The sequence below is a fragment of the Schistocerca cancellata genome, chromosome 6 (genome assembly GCF_023864275.1).
Source record: "Schistocerca cancellata isolate TAMUIC-IGC-003103 chromosome 6, iqSchCanc2.1, whole genome shotgun sequence".
Taxonomy (NCBI): domain Eukaryota; kingdom Metazoa; phylum Arthropoda; class Insecta; order Orthoptera; family Acrididae; genus Schistocerca; species Schistocerca cancellata.
Genome location: NC_064631.1, coordinates 563,634,986 through 563,656,633, shown reverse-complemented (window position 1 = coordinate 563,656,633; position 21,648 = coordinate 563,634,986). Strand labels below are relative to the sequence as shown.

Genomic DNA, 21,648 nt, shown 5'->3' with positions numbered 1-21,648 from the left:
ATCGATCATGTAAATGCTGACTTACTTGCTTTCTCAGAATGGTCGCAGAACTTAGGTCTCAAACAACAACCTTCCAAAATCCAAGCAGTCTTAGTCGCCCACAAAAGACTTATTACAACACAGCAAAGAGAATCTCTTCCATGCTTAATTTTAAATGACACAGAAATAACCTTTCTCCTTCTGCAAAGAACTTAGGGATAATCCTGGACCACCACTTAGACTGGACTGAACACACTACTGCAGTCTGTAAGAAAGTTTCTGCTCCCTTCATTGTCTACAGAAATATAAAAAAGTATTTCCATTCGAGCTTACGAAGAAGCTCGTAGAATCTCCAACATTCCCTATTCTCGACCGTGGTGCTGCTATTCTTCAAGGACTTTCGTACGAAAACTCTCACAGGCTTGAACTGGCGATGAATGCTTGCGTACAATATATTTGTGACGTTCGTCATCATATCACTCCAGCCTATGAACAATTATCGTGGCTACGTGCTGCTAAACGTAGGGACTACCATACATTATGTTTACTCCATCGTCTTCTCAATCATCAGACTCCCTCTTACTTATCTTCAGCCATTGCATAGCACAGCAGAAATACTCATCCTCAACAAAGTAAGATCCTCTCAGTACCACCACACAACACCGTCATGTTTTCGAAATCATTTTCTGTATCCGGAACCCGACTTCGGAACAATCTTCCTCAAAATATCGGAGAAATTAAATCACTTCCAGGCTTCAAAAGGCAGCTAATGGCTCACCTTCTCTTGCAATAGCTCTCTCTCCCACATACTGGTCTGCAGCCCTCACTCTTCAATCGCCACCCCCTACAACTTTTCCCTTCTCCTCGCTTACAGAATTATCCACTTAAATCAAGTCCTCTCCTAACAGCCACTATTACTGTCATTCCAATTTTACTGTTCTTCATCCTTTCTTTTTCTGACAATACTAAACATGATGTAAGTTGTTCTAAACTAGTCAATGTTATTTTTAATGCACTTTGTTTTATTATTACTGTTATTATTACCATTTATCGTTACTTTCATTATTGTCAACTATTATTATTGTTATTATTATTATTATTATTATTATTATTACTATTATTAAGATTATTATCGTCTCTAAGATTGTTATCATTTTCATGAATGTTTTGGTAATACATCTGTATGTGTTGTTCCTGGCCAGATGTAAAAGAGGGCCTAAAGGCCCTAATCCGGTCAGGCTAAATAATAGAATAAATAAAAAATAAATAATAGTTGTTCAATCAAAACTGTCTCTGTACTTCATATGGTATCGATAATTACGATGATTCCTTTTTTTCTGGATCTGCATTACTACCATTCAAAACTGCCCAATAACACCTTTCGACCGTATTTACTGGACTAAACTGAATAACATCCTGAGTTCCGGTACTGAAATGAGATTCATTTTCTGTTCTTTTCATTATTATGTGTATTGTCTCGCGCTGTATCCACACCTCTCTCGATGTTCGGTTTTGTTGCAAGCGTTAGATTGCAGTAATGATCATCGTATACATACAAGGTGTCGCATGCCTTTATGGTCAAAACAACTGATTAGGAACTAACGGTCGAAATCAATATTTAGCCAACGTAAATACACTATACCTTATGGTAACAACGTAAACTCACAGCAACAACACTGCCTGACAAACAGTTAAGCAACCAATAGGAGACGAGAAAGCGAAATGAAATTTCACGGATTACGAGGTCATTTAATAGTATTTCAATTATCAGAACATCGTATCAGATTTATAGAGAAGATGGCAATATGCGCCCATTTATTAGCATGATGTTGCAATCCCTCCAGCCTTGATGCATGCACAGACTCGATTTCGAAGGATGTCATTTTTCTTTCGTATCCGCTCCTGAGTCACGGTCGCCGACAACGGTTGTATACGGTATGCCACGGGAGTCAGTCACCCGCAAGAAACGCCGATAGTTCCGGCTGTCAGGCGACGTGGAACGAAGATTGGTCGGAAAACACGGTCACCAATTATCCCGGCCATTCCGGATGCACCGATGCTGATGATTCGCTGTCATCCAGTCATCTGCATACTATTCCACAGATGACTGTTATGAAAGTTTATGAAACGTCCCCTTAGAAAAATTATACATGACTGTGCTTAAACTGACACACAATATTTTTTAGCGCAACGCAATCTGACTTTCAGAAATCCCTACAAAGGAATGGCCCTGACTAACATTAACCTGTACCTTCCACAAATCACTTACCTCACAAAAATCTTCGTTACTCAAGCTACTGCAATACAGCGAGCGCCACTACTGCCTGCTAAATAAAAGATTCAAACTACAGAAGGCACTAACTACTGATAGGCATAGTTAGCAAATGAAAGATTTTAATAGAGAACAAACAAAGTATTTACCTTAATATTCATAATTGACATCCAGTCTTACAAATTTCAAAACTCCGCCATCTCTCTCCCCACATCCACCACTGCTGGCGGCTCACCTCCAACTGCACAACGCTACGCGCTGTTAACATCCAGCTACCCAACACTACAATGGCAGACAACAATGCAAACTAACCACAGACTGCACACAGCACAGCCAGTGATTTTCATACAGAGCGCTACGTGGCGTTACCAATAAGAAAACATAAACAGCCTACTTACAAGTTGAAGTTACAACTCCGCATAAACTGGCCTCACCTGTGAATAGGATGGATGACACAAATTCCAGAATAGAGGTTGCCTGGTGAAGAAACCAGTGACAAAACCGTCTGTCACTAGTAAGCCCTGAACACCCTGTAAGAGATAAGTGTGCATTGAAACGGGACCCTAGAAACGACAGGGACGCTTCGTCCCGCTGTAGTCCTCAGTGGGTCACAACTCTACAACAGGCCACAGCAGTCCACCCACCCCACCGCCGCCCCACACCGAGCCCAGGGTTATTGTGCGGTTCGGCCCCCAGTGGATCATCCCGGGAACGGCCCACACCAGACGAGTGAAACCGCAAATGTTGGCATGGCACAGTAATTATGGTGTACGCGTACGTGGAGACAGTGTTTGCGCAGCAATCGCCGACGTAGTGTAGCTGAGGTGGAATAAGGGGAACCAGCCCGCATTCGCCGAGGTAGATGGAAAACCGCCTTAAAAACCATCCACAGGCTTGCCTGCACACCGGACCTCGACACTAATTCGCCAGGTGGATTCGTGCCGGGGACCGGCACGCCTTCCCGCCCGAAAAGCAGCACGTTAGACTGCCCTGCTAGCCGGGGGGGTAAGTGATAAGGGTAGTAACAATTCTCATAGAGTATATTCCACACTGTCGTCTGGCTTACCCTGCACTGAAGGGCCAACTGCCTGGTACTGACACGGCGGTCGCCTTCCACAGTGCTAATCACATTTCCCTCCAAGTCTGGCGTCCGAACATTTCGGGTACGTCCTTCATGAGTTCCTGCTTCCTAAAAGGACCCTATCTCAGGCAAACGGCGAAACACTGTTCCAACCATTGAATGCAGTGGTTGTTGTCGGCAGGAATAGTTCTTCTGATACACCCTCGCTGCCCGCCGACCGTTGCCATTTGCCTTTCCGTAAGTAAACACCATGTCGGCAAGCTCTCGATTCCAATACGGAACCACTGAGAACGACGCTGCATCGCATCCACTACAAGATAAACAGCAGCAGAAGTGAATGAGACAAAACGTAACCAATTACGATGGCAGGGGAGGGCGTTAGAGCCTAACGTATGAGGAACAGTACCAGACTCTAGGAGGAAACCGTGCATACTGTAAATGTGGCTGTATGGTACAGCGCATATTAGACCGCAATCTCTGTAACAATGTTTGATTTATAATTGTTCTCTAGCATGGAACCACGAATTGCGGAGATAAGTTCGTTAGACCTTTTTTGTTCCATATCCTGTCATCGCTCAATCCCTGGGTTTTGTACACGGTGGACAAATCATGCTTTGTACTCCGTACCGCCACTGGGGTGGTGTTCATGTACCGGATGGTCCCACATATGTTCCATCGGGGACATATCTGTAGATCTTGCTGCTCACAGGAGTACTCCAGCGTCATGTTGGCTGTTCATAGTGACACATGTCATATATGCACGAGCAATGTTCTGTAGAAAAATGGCACCACGATACAGCTGCATGAGATATAAGACCTGAGGGCGCAGGATGTCTGTAACGTACTGTTATGCATTCGGAGTCCCCTCAACCGCTAGTAGACGTGACCAGAAGGCAAACCCACTAACTATCAACACCATGACGGCAGGAATAACACCGCTGTGCCTCCCCAAAACATTGGAAGACTGCAATCTGTCGCAAGGTCGCCACCATACTCATCCGCGATGCCGGCCGGAGTGGCCGAGAGGTTCTAGACGCTTCAGTAGGGAACCGCGCGACCGCTACGGTCGCAGGTTCGAATCCTGCCTAGGGCATGGATGTGTGTGATGACCTTAAGTTAGTTAGGTTTAAGTAGTTCTAAGTTCTAGGGGACTGATGACCTCAGAAATTGTCCCATAGTGCTCAGAGCCATTTGAACCATTTGAATAGGCATGCTCATACCAGTTTCTTTGGCGATGGTAATCCGTGTTAACGTGGAACCAAAAAAATGGTTCAAATGGCTCTGAGCACTAAGAGACTTAACATCTGAGGTCATCAGTCCCCTACAACTTAGAACTACTTAAACCTAACTAACCTAAGGACATCACACACATCCATGCCCTAGGCAGGATTCGAACCTGCGACCGTAGCGGTCGCGCGGTTCCAGACTGAAGCGCCTAGAACCGCTCGGCCACACTGGCCGGCAATGTGGAACGACAATTCATCACTGGACACCAGCTGAACACAATACAAAGCCATTCGTCAGCAGTCCATGATTCCAAGTAAGGAACCACTGCAAACACAACAGTCTGTGTTGTGGTGTTAACAGCAGCCTACGCGTGGAACAGTAATTCCCTCGTCCTAAAGCTGCTTGTCTCCGACCAGTGGTGTGTAATGATACGGAATGTTACAGGGAGTCGTTTACTTGCTCTTGCAAGACAGGTACCGATGTGAAGGGGTTAGGAAGTGCTTTGTGCACAACACGGAGACCCACCCTTGCCGTGATCAGACGTGATCAACCGGAAGCTTCGCAACGAATATGCTTGCCTTCATGTTCCCACTCAATATTGGACCATTGTCACATCCGAATGCCCCACAAATATTACCTGATTCGACCAGCAGACGCAAAGGAGATCCACTCTGTTAAAACTCTGTCAGGTGCTGATAACGCTGTGTCACAGCAGTATACGGCATCTCTGTGTCCTCCACAGTGACCACTCGACATCTGTGCTGCTCACAACTCTTGTATACACTACCACAATGACGACCAACACGAACAACACCCTGGTGGCCGTTCTACTTGCAATAGGGAAATGCAACTTCAATTATTTACATATCCGCCGATGGTGAGCGTGTATACGAAGTTACAGGGATATCTGGCCACGTCTTATGAGGGTCTTCCTTTTTTTTTGTCAGGAAGTGTATTCATAGTCAAAATGCTTGAATAATGCATTAACGGAACTGAACTTTAGGATCAAATTACATCAGGCCATGATCTGCACACTTTGTTGGTTATACGGGTACAATTACTGCTCCAGTAATGCAGTCCGCACCTCATTCTACGACACGTGCATTTCATGGGCAAGTTGACAGGTGGTTATTTACAAATACACTCCTGGAAATGGAAAAAAGAACACATTGACACCGGTGTGTCAGACCCACCATACTTGCTCCGGACACTGCGAGAGGGCTGTACAAGCAATGATCACACGCACGGCACAGCGGACACACCAGGAACCGCGGTGTTGGCCGTCGAATGGCGCTAGCTGCGCAGCATTTGTGCACCGCCGCCGTCAGTGTCAGCCAGTTTGCCGTGGCATACGGAGCTCCATCGCAGTCTTTAACACTGGTAGCATGCCGCGACAGCGTGGACGTGAACCGTATGTGCAGTTGACGGACTTTGAGCGAGGGCGTATAGTGGGCATGCGGGAGGCCGGGTGGACGTACCGCCGAATTGCTCAACACGTGGGGCGTGAGGTCTCCACAGTACATCGATGTTGTCGCCAGTGGTCGGCGGAAGGTGCACGTGCCCGCCGACCTGGGACCGGACCGCAGCGACGCACGGATGCACGCCAAGACCGTAGGATCCTACGCAGTGCCGTAGGGGACCGCACCCGCCACTTCCCAGCAAATTAGGGACACTGTTGCTCCTGGGGTATCGGCGAGGACCATTCGCAATCGTCTCCATGAAGCTGGGCTACGGTCCCGCACACCGTTAGGCCGTCTTCCGCTCACGTCCCAACATCGTGCAGCCCGCCTCCAGTGGTGTCGCGACAGGCGTGAATGGAGGGACGAATGGAGACGTGTCGTCTTCAGCGATGAGAGTCGCTTCTGCCTTGGTGCCAATGATGGTCGTATGCGTGTTTGGCGCCGTGCAGGTGAGCGCCACAATCAGGACTGCATACGACCGAGGCACACAGGGCCAACACCCGGCATCATGGTGTGGGGAGCGATCTCCTACACTGGCCGTACACCACTGGTGATAGTCGAGGGGACACTGAATAGTGCACGGTACATCCAAACCGTCATCGAACCCATCGTTCTACCATTCCTAGACCGGCAAGGGAACTTGCTGTTCCAACAGGACAATGCACGTCCGCATGCATCCCGTGCCACCCAACGTGCTGTAGAAGGTGTAAGTCAACTACCCTGGCCAGCAAGATCTCCGGATCTGTCCCCCATTGAGCATGTTTGGGACTGGATGAAGCGTCGTCTCACGCGGTCTGCACGTCCAGCACGAACGCTGGTCCAACTGAGGCGCCAGGTGGAAATGGCATGGCAAGCCGTTCCACAGGACTACATCCAGCATCTCTACAATCGTCTCCATGGGAGAATAGCAGCCTGCATTGCTGCGAAAGGTGGATATACACTGTACTAGTGCCGACATTGTGCATGCTCTGTTGCCTGTGTCTATGTGCCTGTGGTTCTGTCAGTGTGATCATGTGATGTATCTGACCCCAGGAATGTGTCAATAAAGTTTCCCCTTCCTGGGACAATGAATTCACGGTGTTCTTATTTCAATTTCCAGGAGTGTATTTTCTCACACGATACAACATGTTCTCCTAAAAGTTTTTCTCAGTGACTAGACGTACCCAGTTTCTCGTGAGGTACTCTACCCGGTGACAAATTTCTTCTATTGAGGACAACGTCACACACGATTGACAAGCGCTTTAACATAGTGCCACAAGTGCCGCTTCTGTAAGCAGTTGTTTGTTATGTAACATGAGCATTTTACAAACAAGCATTGCTCAGTGAAGAACTCGCCCTACTTCAAGTATTTATTTGCCAAAGAAAAATCATCAAACAGTCGTATGTTTTCATAAGTTTTTAATTTATTTACGTGATCGGTTACGGCATCTTATTAATACTACCTTCAGGCCTCCATGCACGCCATGTATAGAGAATCAGATACAGCGATGCATGCATAACCGGAGCCATCAATATCTGAATTCCGTGAATATTTTGTGGAGCATGACTGCGAAGATTTGACTACAACCGCATGCATCTTTGTATCTGATTCTCTATACATGTAGTGCATAGGGGCCTGAAGATGGCATTCATGAGGTACCGAAATTGGTCGTGTAAATAAAATAACAACTTCTGAAAAAATAGGCCGTCTGTTGATTTTTCATTGGTAACTAACTGACGGGTCGCTGTCCCGTATCCAAGATGTATCAACAGAGATTGAAGTATTTCTTTCCGACCGCTGGTTCCTTACACAGAACTCTAAGGTTATGATCCTCTACTGGCTGAACACTTTTGACCGAAAAGATATGAGAGAACTGGTACATTACGACATAAGCTGCACTGATGAGCCCAAACGTTGTGACCACCTGCTTAGTAGCGCTTGTCCATCTTTTGAACGTAGTACAGCAGGAATTCTGCGTGCCAAGTGTTGAACAACTCCCTGGTAGGTATCCGGAGGTTCGTGGCGCCGGATTTCTACGCACAGGTTACACAATTCCCGTAAATTGTGAGCAGGTTGTTCGTGGGTGTATCTTTGGCGTCCTTCACTTGTTCCATCGCGTTCAGATCATGCGAATTTCGTGGCCATGACACGAAAGTGAGTTCACTATCAAGTTCATCAACTACTGCAACACGATTCTGGCCGTGTGACACGAACAGTTGTCCTTCTAAACGATGCCGTCATCTTCGAAGAAAACATCAGAATACACCGATGCAATAGATCTATACTTACCAATTATATACAACAGCTCGCTCGGGGAAAGATCCATACCTAAAGGCTGGAAAATTGCACAGGCCACATCAATATTCAAGAAAGGCAACAGGAGTAATCCACTAAATTACAGGTCCATTTCATTAACGTCGATATGCCGCAGGATTCTGGGACATTGATTGTATTCGAACATTATGAATTACCTCGAAGAGAACGGTCTATTGACACACAGTCAACACGGATTTAGAAAACATCGTTCTTGTGAAATACAACGCGCTCTTTACTCACACGAAGTGTTGAGTGCTATGGACAAGGGATTCCAAATAGTTCGGTTTTTCTGGATTTCCAGAAGGCTTATGACACCGCACCTCACAAGCGGCTTGTAATCAAATTGCATGTTTATGGAATATCATCTCAGTTATACGACTGGATTCTTGATCTCTTGTCACAGAGGTCACAGTTTGTAATAACCAATGGAGAGTCATCTAGTAAAACAGAAGTGATTTTATTGTGTTCCCCGAGGAAGGGTTATAGGCCCTTTGCTGTTCCGTAGAAACATAAACGATTTAGGAGACAATATGAGCAGTCGTCTTAGGTTGTTTGCAGATGATACTGTCTTTTATCGTCTAATAAAGCCATCAAAAGATCAAGCAATTGTAAGACGATGTAGATAATATCTTTATGGTGCGAAAATTGGCAGTCGACCCTAAATAATGTAAAGTGGGAGGTAATCCACGTGAGTGCTAAAAGGAATCGTTTAAACTTCCGACACACCACACATCAATCAAATCTAAAGGCCGTAAATTCAACTAAATACCTAGGAATTACAATTAGGGACAACGTAAATTGGAAAGAATACTTGTATTAGTAGAACACTTAGGAGATGGAACAGATCTACAAAAGAGGCTGCCTACACTGCACTTGTCTGTCCTCTTTTTGAGTGCTGATGCGCGGTGTAGGATCCTTAGTACATAGGATTAAAGGAGTACACGAAGAAAGTTCAGCGAGGTGCAGTAGGTCTTGTATTATCGCGAAATAGGGGAGAGAGTGTCAGGAATTGGGGTGGACACCATTAAGACATAGGCGTTTCTCGTTGTGGTGGAATCCTCTCATGAAATTCCAGTCATCAATTTTCTCCTGTGAATGCGAAAATATTTTGTTGATGCCGAGCTACATAGGAAGAAATGATCTTCATAATAAAGGAAGTGAAATCAGAGGTGTTCGTTTTCTCCGCCTGCTGTTCGGGAATGGAATAATAGAGAATTAGTGAAAACTACCACAGGTCCTATGGAGTCCCGGTTAACTGTACGACCTGCGTATGTGCACACAACGAACTATCAGTTATAACAAGAAACGTGATTCTTCAGGCCAGGCGACACGTTTTCACTGAGCCACGGTCCAGTCTCGGTGATATCGCGCCCATGAAAATTGTGATGATGTTGTGTCAACAGCGGGGTAACTACTTCAGCAGTCAGCGCTGAAAGTTGTCCTCCAAAGCTCTTTTGCCTGCACCAGTATTGCGCTCTGTCATATCTGCCGCAGATCGCCGTCTATTCTGTTCTACAGAACGCACAAGCCTTCGATCTCCATGTTGTGCGATGAGACGTAGACGTAAAACACTCAGACACCGGGCTAGAACAATCTAATCTGCCCTTTATTAAAGTCGATTTTCACATTGAGTTTCCCAAATATGCACCGTATCGCTAGAATGATTTCCCCATTCGTCTCTCCTCCACTTATGTAGTTTCCTTAACACTTCATACGTCCAAAATACCACCTGAAGGTACCTATTTAGTCGTCATCGGTTTATTTAGCTCTGGGCTAGGAATTATGGGTCATACGAATAGAATACGAATAATGGAATGTAGTCGAATTAAGTAGGGTGATATTCAGGGTATTAGATTAGGAAATGAGACACTTAAAGTAGTAAAGGAGTTTTGCTATTTGGGGAGCAAATTAACTGATGATGGTCGAAGTAGAGAGGATATAAAATGTAGACTGGCAATGGCAAGGAAAGCGTTTCTGAAGAAGAGAAATTTGTTTATATCGAGTATAGATTTAAGTGTCAGGAAGTCATTTCTGAAAGTATTTGTATGGAGTGTAGCCATGTATGGAAGTGAAACATGGACGGTAAATAGTTTGGACAAGAAGAGAATAGAAGCTTTCGAAATGTGGTGCTACAGAAGAATGCTGAAGATTAGATGGGTAGACCACATAACTAATGAGGAAGTATTGAATAGGATTGGGGAGAAGAGAAGTTTGTGGCACAACTTGACCAGAAGAAGGGATCGGTTGGTAGGACATGTTCTGAGGCATCAAGGGATCACCAATTTAGTATTGGAGGGCAGCGTGGAGGATAAAAATCGTGGGGGGAGACCAAGAGATGAATATACTAAGCAGATTCAGAAGGATGTAGGTTGCAGCAAATACTGGGAGATGAAGAAGTTTGCACAGGATAGAGTAGCATGGAGAGCTGCATCAAACCAGTCTCAGGACTGAAGACCACAACAACAACAACGAATAGAACAGGGAACATTCTCCACAGAAGACTGCCGAATCAAAAGAACATTCCCTGAAAAAAGTTCTCAGTTTTGTGTGAATAATACACTAATGGCCAATCTTGTGTGAATGCTCTGAAAAGCTATTCATTTGCATATCACAGCACCTTCTTCCTGTCGGTTAAATTTCGCGCCTGTAGTACGTCATCTTCATGGTGTAGCAATTTTAACGGCCGGTAGTGTATATTCGCAGCATGTTCTCTGAGGAGGGAGTTCCTTCTCACCACCTCCCCGCCTTCTTGAGAAGGTTCTCGGTGTGTGTCGTCTGCGGCGTCCGGCACAGAACACACGTGTAAAACTACTTTTTCTTCAGCTCGCTCAAACGGGCAAACTATTCAGCGTACAGTTATAGAACTGCCTTCACTGTGTTACGGAATAGTTGCACTACGTCTCGATACTACCTCCTTTACCAAAATACATTTTCTGCCGATGTTACCTCATTTGCCGATATGTGGCATATTTTTTTGTAATTGAACTTAAGTGAACACAATACGTGAGCAAAGTTTTAACAATACATCACGCTTTCAGCTGCTCCGAACGACAACTCTGTCAGAGTTTTCTAATACGAGATAATTTTGTTTAACATGACGCCTAATAGTCCGCTCGCGCATCGAGGACTTAAACGTTCGACCGAGAGGTTTCTATACGAGAAACAGAACGCTAGATTTGTAATAAACCAGTTAGCAATATTAATGAATCGCTTACATATTTATAACATAACATAATATAAAAATTATGCTTTGAGAAAACATGTTGATGAACACCTGAGAATGTAAGTTACGCAGTTGAATGCCCTGTGATGTATACCTAAATCTTCTTGCACACCAGTCTGAATACTTGGCTCACCTAAAAAGCACAAAAATATTTTCAATTTCACGTAGTTTGAAAGCACATCCTCTCTTCTTTTATCATTTCGTCTGAGAGATCATCTACTCTTCTTTCATCATTTTGGGGGCGGAAGTTCGCCAGCCAAATAATGCTTTTATTGTCAAACCCAAATAAACTTCTACAGTTTGTCTTTTCCCTTTTCCTTCGGGCTACATATACACTCCTGACCATTAAAATTGCTACACCAAGAAGAAATGCAGACGATAAACGGGTATTCATTGGACAAATATATTATACTAGAACTGGCATGTAATTACATTTTCATGCAATTTGGGTGCATAGATCCTGAAAAATCAGTACCCAGAACAACCATCTCTGGCCGTAATAACGGCCTTGATACACCTGGGCATTGAGTCAAACAGAGCTTGGATGGCGTGTACAGGTACAGCTGCCCATGCAGCTTCAACTCGATACCACAGTTCATCAAGAGTAGTGACTGGCGTATTGTGACGAGCCAGTTGCTCGGCCACCATTGACCAGGCGTTTTCAGTTAGAGAGAGGTCTGGAGAATGTGCTGGCCAGGGCAGCAGTCGAAAATTTTCTGTATCCAGAAAGGCCCGTATACGACCTGCAACCTGCTGAAATGTAGGGTTTCGCAGGGATCGAATGGAGGGTAGAGCCACGGGTCGTAACACATCTGAAATGTAACTTCCACTGTTCAAAGTGCCGAAATGCGAACAAGAGGTGACCGAGACGTGTAACCAATGGCACCCCATACCATCACGCCGGGTGATACGCCAGCATGGCGATCACGAAGACACGCTTCTAATGTGCGTTCACCGCGATGTCACCATCATGATGCTGTAAACAGAACCTGGATTCATCCGCTAAAATGACGTTTTGCCATTTGTGCACTCAGGTTCGTTGTTGAGTACACAATCGCAGGCACTCCTGTCTGTGATGCAGCGTCAAGGGTAACCGCAGCCCTTGTCTCCGAGCTGACAGTCTATGCTGCTGCAAACGTCGTCGAACTATTCGTGGATATGGTTGTTGTCTTGCAAACGTCCCCATCTGTCGACTCAGGGATCGAGTCGTGGCTGCACGATCCGTTACAGCCATGCGGATAAGATGCCTGTCATCTCGACTGCGAGTGATACGAGGCCGTTGGAATCCAGCACGGCGTTGCATATTACCCTCCTGAACCCACCGATTCCATATTCTGCTAACAGTCATTGGATCTCGACCAACGCGAGCAGCAATGTCGAGATACGATAAACCGCAATCGCGATAGGCTACAATCCGACCTTTATCAAAGTCGGAAACGTGATGGTACGCATTTCTCCTCCTTACACGAGACATCACAACAACTTTTCACGAGGCAGCGCCGGTCAACTATTGTTTTTGTATGAGAAATCGGTTGGAAACTTCCCTCAAGTCCCCAGGTTGTAGGTGTCGCCACCGGCGCCAACCTTGTGTGAATGCTCTGAAAAGCTTATGATTTTCATATCACAGCATCTTCTTGCTGTCGGTTAAATTTCGCGTCTGTAGCACGTCATCTTCGTGGTGTAGCAATTTTAATGTCCAGTAGTGTATTTTTTCTGACCTTCTGAGCAGTTTAAAATCTGGTATTTTTACTAGAAAACAAGCTCGGTAAAACTTAACCTCTCAACAGAACTTACACAATACGAACTACGCTACAAAGTTTACTTCAAAAACTGAGAATATTCTCCGTTTCTGAGAAACCTCGCTAGTTTTATTCATACGAAATCCTAGAACGTTCTTCACTTTGAGTATTTTCTCCCAAACTTTTACATTAACCGAGAACATTCTCAGGCGAAGTATTTTCTCCACTCACTTTATCCATGACAGTCTGTGAATGTTCTCCGAAATTCCGAGAGTAAAGTACATTCTCCATTTCATTCATACGATCCAGTGATTCAAATAAAACAGTCTTCATAAACTTCACGTCTATACTGTAATACAAACACTACCAGCATAACATATCGCCTAGTTAGCTACTTACTTTAATTCGAATTTTCGGATTATACATGTTCATTTGAGATATTAACTCAATCTCTTTATTCCAGGGCAACGATGGCGCTAATCTTAGACTCGTGGATTAGTGAATTCCTGCTTGTCGTTTCCGCGGCTGCTCTCGCTATCTACCTATGGTTCGAACATGGCTTCAAATATTGGAAGAAGAAGGGCGTACCTTTCGTGGAGCCAAGCATTCCGTTCGGAAACTTCAGGAAAAACATTTTGGGCCAGGAGACCCTTGGTGTTACGACACAACGCTTATACAAACAGTTACCAGGTACGTTTCAAGCCCTGCGGCAATGGTAAGCTAGACATAAGTTTTATGTATACTGTAAATTCTTCTTGTACGGTGTACATCGTGATGAGGATACCTAGCATAAATAAAGTCTTCGGTAAAGATTTTTTTAACCTAACAGGTCCTACTCGATCGTGTAAACGTATGAGATGTGATGAAGGGACGGCTTTCAAAACAACAACGTGTGTGAATGTGTGTACCTGCAGACAAACAGAGATACTCCTACATGAACCAGGTTTTCGAGTTGCAGTAAGGTAGAACTTCGTGTCATAGCGCAAATTTTTGTATTTTGTTGCTTATTGGCACTTTTGTAACTTTTCTAAAAATAGTTGGAGACGCAAACACCCTTTGCAGAATCCGTGAACAGTAAATGCGTTTACATTTGTTAAAAATGCTTTCAGATCGTAAAAAAAATTGTAGATAATGCTTTTCTTTCGGGTTGACTGCCGCATTACATATCATAGACACAGCAACTACCACAGATACTGGCTCAAAATACACGACTGCTTCTGAAACATACATTGAAAGATTTGGGTACTAGCGTTACATAGGAAGAATTAGCAGGACACAAGTCATGAAAATTGACTGACGGCCAAAAAAAGAGATCAGGTAGACATTGCAGCAGATTTTATAGATGGCTGTTGTGCAGCTCACCTTTACATTATGGGAGATGAAGAAACTGGTGCCTCCTGAAACAAATAATCGGCGAGAAGCGTAAACGAAGTGTATGTATATCTCTTGCAGGTGGCTCCTTTTGAGATAGCGTCAACACGAACCTGCAGATAAGCTAGGAGGAAGCACGAGTTCCCAAACTTTGCCTCTGACGAAACACTTTGAGAATCTATGTATTTTGGTGGATCGTCATTAGTTTTCTGCTATATTAGCAGGTCCTTTGCCTCTCCACTTTCTGCGATCCATTGCTTCCTTCTTAAGGCTGCTCTATATTGTACCGTCCATCACGTCATCCAGTATCTGAAATCTCTTCCTTCCTCGCTTCCTTTTCTCCCTAAAACTGTTTTTCTCAGTCGGTCATTCTTTCTTAATATATGCCCAATTCAATTTCCTTTTCTTCTTTTTATCACATCTAGTAATTGTCTTTTCTCTCTTCATTTTTTTACTCTGTCCATCCAACTCACTCTTTCCATCCTCCGCCATGTCCACATCTCAAAATCCTCCAGCCTTTCTCTGTCTTTCTTCCTCAAAGTCCATGTTTCAGCGCCATATAGAAGAACACTCCATACAAGACATTTTATGAGTCTCTTCCTGAGTTCTCTGTCCAGACCGCTGCAGAAAATTCTCCTTTTCTTATAAAATGCCTCTTTTGCCATTGCTATCCTTGTTTAAATTTCCGTGGTGCACTTCCAGTCGGCGTCTATCCTGCTTCCAAGATACTTAAAATTTTGCACCTGTTCTAGTATTTCTCCATTCAGCACAATTTTTATTTCTTTATTTCCTCCTAATGCCAATACTTTTGTTTTCTTTGTGTTAATTTTCATTCTATAATTTTTTACGGCCTCCAATTTCTACCCCTTTGTCATCTAATGAGCATTGGTCAATCATATTTTACAAGTAGAGATTGAAAAGAGGATGGAAAACGTTGTTTATGTCGTAAGTTAATTAATTTTTTTAAAATGGGAACAATCTGTTTTATTCGCTGATTATTTCAGTCTTAAAACATGACTAATAACACAGAAATCATAATAAAATTTTAAGAAAGTAGTAAGTATCGTCAAAAAGTCGAAAAAAATCTCTATGTTATTAAGTTTTTCGCGGAGCACCAGAGTAGAAAGAAGGCAGAGGACTTGGTGGGATGTCATGAGCTTAATAGATTAACATTTGCTAAATCAATAAAGTAACTTGCGTAAAAAGAAAGAGCCTTAGGCTAGAATCATAAAAAATTAAATAATCTAGAAAATTATCGCTAAAATATTAAGAGTGTAGAACAGTGGAGGAGGGATGTCATAATCATACTGGATTTACGTATGGTAACACATTACAGGATACTGTGTAAAAAGAGAGAACATACTGCTAAAGTTGTGTGAACTTACCGTTAAAATATTCAGAGTGTGAAACAAAAGATGTGTAAACTGTAAAAGGTACAAAATAATCAAATTACACACGGCCCAATCGCGTCAACGTGACCATCGGCTACGTTCGACGTCAGCGTGCTATAACTATCCATGGACGGCAGGTGGCAGCACCAGCAGAGGAGGATAATCAAAGTCTTCCCGGGCCACGCAAGAAACAATGCAATCGTTGCCGTAATGGGGAAACGATACGATTTGTCTGACTCGCAAGAGCGCATGTGCACTGCTGGCCATTAAAATTGCTAGATCACGAAGATGACGTGCTATAGATGCGAAATTTAACCAACAGGAAAGAGACGCTGTGATATGCAAATGATTAGCTTTTCAGAGCATTCACACAAGGTTGGCGCCGGTGGCGACACCTACAACTTGCTGACATGTGGAAAGTTTCCAACCGATTTCTCATACACAAACAGCAGTTGGCCGGCGTTGCCTGGTTAAACGCTGTTGTGATACCTCGTGTAAGGAGGAGAAATGCGTGCCATCACGTTTCCGACTTTGATAACGGTCGGATTGTAGCATATCGAGATTTCGATATATCGTATCACGACATTGATGCTCGCGTTGGTCGAGATCCAATGACTGTTAGCATAATATGGAATCTGTGGGTTTAGGACGGTAATACGGAACGCCGTGCTGGATCCCAACGGCCTCGTATCAGTCGTAGTCGAGATGACAGGCATCTTATCCGCATGGTTGTAACGGATCGTACAGCCACGTCTCGATCCCTGAGTCAACAGATGGGGACGTCTGCAAGACAACAACCATCTACACGAACAGTCTGACGACGTTTGCAGGAGCATTGACTATCAGCTCGGAGACCATGGCTGCGGTTACCCTTGGCATTGCATCACAGACAGGAGCGCCTGCGATGGTGTACTCAACGACGAACCTGGGTGCATAGCAAAACGTCATTTGTTCGGATGAATCTAGGTTCTGTTTACAGCATCATGATGGTCGCATCCGTGTTTGGCGACATCACGGTGAACGCACATTGGAAGCGTGTATTCGTCTTCGCCATTCTGGCGTATCACCCGGCGTGATGGTATGGGGTGCCATTGGTTACACGTCTCAGTCACCTCTTGTTCGCAATGACGGCACTTTGAACAGTAGACGTTACACTTCATATGTGTTACGACCCGTGGCTCTACCCTCCATTCGATCCCTGCGAAACCCTACATTTCAGCAGGATAATGCACGACCGCATTTTGCAGGTTCTGTAGGGGCCTTTCTGGACACAGAAAATGTTCGACTGCTGCCCTGGCCAGCACATTCTCCAGATCTCTCACCAATTGAAAACGTCTGATCAATGGTGGTCGAGCAATTGGCTCGTCATAATACGCCAGTCACTACTCTTGATAAACTGTGGTATCGTGTTGAAGCTGCATGGGCAGCTGTAGCTGTACACGCTATCCAAGCTCTGTTTGACTCAATGCCCAGGTGTATCAAGGTCGTTATAACGGCCAGAGATGGTTGTTCTGGGTACTGATTTCTCAGGATCTATGCACCCAAATTGCTTGAAAATGTAATCACATGTCAGTTCTAGTATAATACATTTGTCCAATGAATACCCGTTTATCATGTGCATTTCTTCTTGGTGTAGCAGTTTTAATGGCCAGTAGTGTACATTGGCTTTCGGGTCAAGGGTGGAGAAATATCCGAAACAACAAAGTTTCTAAACAGTTCGGATGGAGTACACCTCGCATGGCAAATTGGTACTATCCAAAACCAGCAACGAGGCAATTGTGGTGCTCAACAGGCCATGGATGACAGGCGTGAGTGACGGTTGCGGAGATGTGTACGAGCGAGCAGACGTCCAACTGTTGAGCAACTGACCGATCCAGATAAACCAAGGGGCTACAGACAGTGTCTCCTCAACCACCGTTTAACGAACATAGCTGCATATGGGCCACCACAGATGGCGGCTCGAAGTGCATGTGCGTGGTTCGAAGGACACCAGCGTGAATTTGCCGTATTCCCCTCGCCACCAGATGCCTCTGATTTAAACCCAATCGAAAATCTGTGGAACTTCATGGATCGGGCTGTTCGCGCCATGGATCCTTAACCGAGGATCATAGTGCTGCTGGCCATGGCGCTGGAGACGGCATGGCTCCACGTCTCAGCCGGTGCCTCCCAGAACTTCATTGGCTCTCGTCCTGCACGTCCTCACTGCAAAAGATGGTTATTCATATTTTTGACAGATGGTCATATTAATATGATTGGACCGCATAAAAGTGTAATTAAGTAAAGTAACTAAAATTGAATTAAGTGTTTCGAAATATTAGAAGCGGATAACTGAGTTGTACAGAACCAAATACACTCCTGGAAATGGAAAAAAGAACACATTGACACCGGTGTGTCAGACCCACCATACTTGCTCCGGACACTGCGAGAGGGCTGTACAAGCAATGATCACACGCGCGGCACAGCGGACACACCAGGAACCGCGGTGTTGGCCGTCGAATGGCGCTAGCTGCGCAGCATTTGTGCACCGCCGCCGTCAGTGTCAGCCAGTTTGCCGTGGCATACAGAGCTCCATCGCAGTCTTTAACACTGGTAGCATGCCGCGACAGCGTGGACGTGAACCGTATGTGCAGTTGACGGACTTTGAGCGAGGGCGTATAGTGGGCATGCGGGAGGCCGGGTGGACGTACCGCCGAATTGCTCAACACGTGGGTCGTGAGGTCTCCACAGTACATCGATGTTGTCGCCAGTGGTCGGCGGAAGGTGCACGTGCCCGTCGACCTGGGACCGGACCGCAGCGACGCACGGATGCACGCCAAGACCGTAGGATCCTACGCAGTGCCGTAGGGGACCGCACCGCCACTTCCCAGCAAATTAGGGACACTGTTGCTCCTGGGGTATCGGCGAGGACCATTCGCAACCGTCTCCATGAAGCTGGGCTACGGTCCCGCACACCGTTAGGCCGTCTTCCGCTCACGCCCCAACATCGTGCAGCCCGCCTCCAGTGGTGTCGCGACAGGCGTGAATGGAGGGACGAATGGAGACGTGTCGTCTTCAGCGATGAGAGTCGCTTCTGCCTTGCCCGCCTCCAGTGGTGTCGCGACAGGCGTGAATGGAGGGACGAATGGAGACGTGTCGTCTTCAGCGATGAGAGTCGCTTCTGCCTTGGTGCCAATGATGGTCGTATGCGTGTTTGGCGCCGTGCAGGTGAGCGCCACAATCAGGACTGCATACGACCGAGGCACACAGGGCCAACACCCGGCATCATGGTGTGGGGAGCGATCTCCTACACTGGCCGTACACCACTGGTGATCGTCGACGGGACACTGAATAGTGCACGGTACATCCAAACCGTCATCGAACCCATCGTTCTACCATTCCTAGACCGGCAAGGGAACTTGCTGTTCCAACAGGACAATGCACGTCCGCATGTATCCCGTGCCACCTAACGTGCTCTAGAAGGTGTAAGTCAACTACCCTGGCCAGCAAGATCTCCGGATCTGTCCCCCATTGAGCATGTTTGGGACTGGATGAAACGTCGTCTCACGCGGTCTGCACGTCCAGCACGAACGCTGGTCCAACTGAGGCGCCAGGTGGAAATGGCATGGCAAGCCGTTCCACAGGACTACATCCAACATCTCTACGATCGTCTCCATGGGAGAATAGCAGCCTGCATTACTGCGAAAGGTGGATATACACTGTACTAGTGCCGACATTGTGCATGCTGTGTTGCCTGTGTCTATGTGCCTGTGGTTCTGTCAGTGTGATCATGTGATGTATCTGACCCCAGGAATGTGTCAATAAAGTTTCCCCTTCCTGGGACAATGAATTCACGGTGTTCTTATTTCAATTACCAGGAGTGTATATACATTTTCTATTTGTGTACTTCTGAAGTCTTATACTGTTAATGTTCTCAGATACTTAACTCATTTTTTTTGACTGCTAAGGTATCAGTCCCTAAGCCTATACACTACTTAACCTAAATAATCCTAAGGACAAACACACACACCCATGCCCGAGGGAGGACTCGAACCTCCGCCGGACCAGTCGCACAGTACATGACTGCAGTGCCCCAGACCGCTCAGCTAATCCCGTGCGGCAAATTCATCTTTGATTACTTTACATAATTCTCCTTTTATAATTCCATCATTTTATACCTTTCACAGTTTACACATCTTTTGTTCCACCCTCTTAATATTACATATATTTTTTTATAATTTTAGAAGACAACTCTCTCTTGATACACAATATACAATAACGTTTGGCCAAATGTAAATCAGATATACTCAGGGCATCCCTCCTCCACTGTTCTATGCTCTTAATATGTTAATGATAATATTCTACATCATTTTACTTTTTATAATTTTAGCGTAAGACAATTTTTTTACACGAGTTCCTTACATATTTACCAAATGCAAATCTATTAAATTCATTATCTCCGTCCCCCCCACCCCATCTCTGCACCTCGCACCACTCTTCTGCATTTCCCCTCTTCTCCCTTTTAACCCTCTCCCCGCCCTCCACTATCAACCGATTTAAAATATGGACAGCCGTTACATACTATGGTATTCTGGTGTGAAGTTCTGATACTGACACGGCGGATTCCTGATGCAGCTACATGTGTAAATTCAACATTTATTTACAAAACATTTCCACTTTTTATAAAATAATAGTACATACTTAGTCCTGATCTGTTTTTAGATCTGAAGATAATCCAGGCTGTTCGAAACAAGTAAAACTGTAAAAAAACAATGTACAACTGGCACTAAAAAATAAACAATGTATTAAAATTATTGTAAATTCTGAAATGGTCAGGTAGTTTCACAGTAGATATTGAAAATCTGGTGATCGTTCAAAAATGGTTCAAATGGCTCTGAGCACTATGCGACTTAACTTCTGAGGTCATTAGTCTCCTAGAACTTAGAAGTAATTAAACCTAATTAACCTAAGGACATCACACACAGCCATGCCCGAGGCAGGACTCGAACCTGCGACCGTAGCGGTCACTCGGCTCCATACTGTAGCGCCGGTGATCGTTCAAGGACGGTTCAAGAGGGTATACATCCGTTCGAATTACCGGTTAGATGCTGAACTGATTCTTCTGTACTAGACGAGAGTGGTTGTGTGGTATAGTATTTAGGTTACAGGCTTGGAAGCACACTGCCTAACAAAAACAAAAAAAAGCACCCGAAGTCATGTTCGGATGTCAGCGTATTTTCGTACATGTACACGGCAGGTATATAAATGATAAGATCTGCAATTTTCTGTGACAGGTGAAACGGCGACCAGTGAACACTGGCGTAGTTAGTGTCTAGTGTTGTTACATCTACAGCACTACTCTGCAAGTCATACTTAAGTGCCTGGCAGAGGATTCATCGAACCACCTTGAGACTATTTCCTTTAGTTCCTTACAGTTTCATTCTCGAACATAGCTTGATCAAAATGAACACTTAGCTCTTTCAATACGAGTTCTGATTTCTCTTACTTTATTGTGATGATTGTTTATTTCTATGTAGGATGGTGTCATTAATTATTTTCGCATTCAAAGGAGAACGCGAAAAACGCCTTTGTTTTAATGACTGCCACCCCACGTCGCTTATCATAACCGTGCC

The 21,648-nt window shown here is 45.0% G+C and overlaps 2 protein-coding genes across 3 annotated transcripts in view; one reads left to right on the top strand and one right to left on the bottom strand.

The window, feature by feature from the left end:
• LOC126191405 (uncharacterized protein K02A2.6-like) overlaps positions 1–21,648 on the bottom strand; it is a 314,219-nt gene that overhangs the window by 178,688 nt on the left and 113,883 nt on the right. The window lies entirely within an intron of this gene.
• The window catches only part of LOC126191404 (cytochrome P450 6k1-like), a 134,774-nt gene that overhangs the window by 14,801 nt on the left and 98,325 nt on the right, over positions 1–21,648 (top strand). For both annotated transcript variants that reach the window (XM_049932270.1, XM_049932269.1), the window contains exon 2: positions 13,741–13,967. In XM_049932270.1, the coding sequence (XP_049788227.1) occupies positions 13,748–13,967 (220 nt within the window). In that variant the 5' untranslated portion in view covers positions 13,741–13,747. The remainder of the gene's footprint in view (positions 1–13,740; positions 13,968–21,648) is intronic.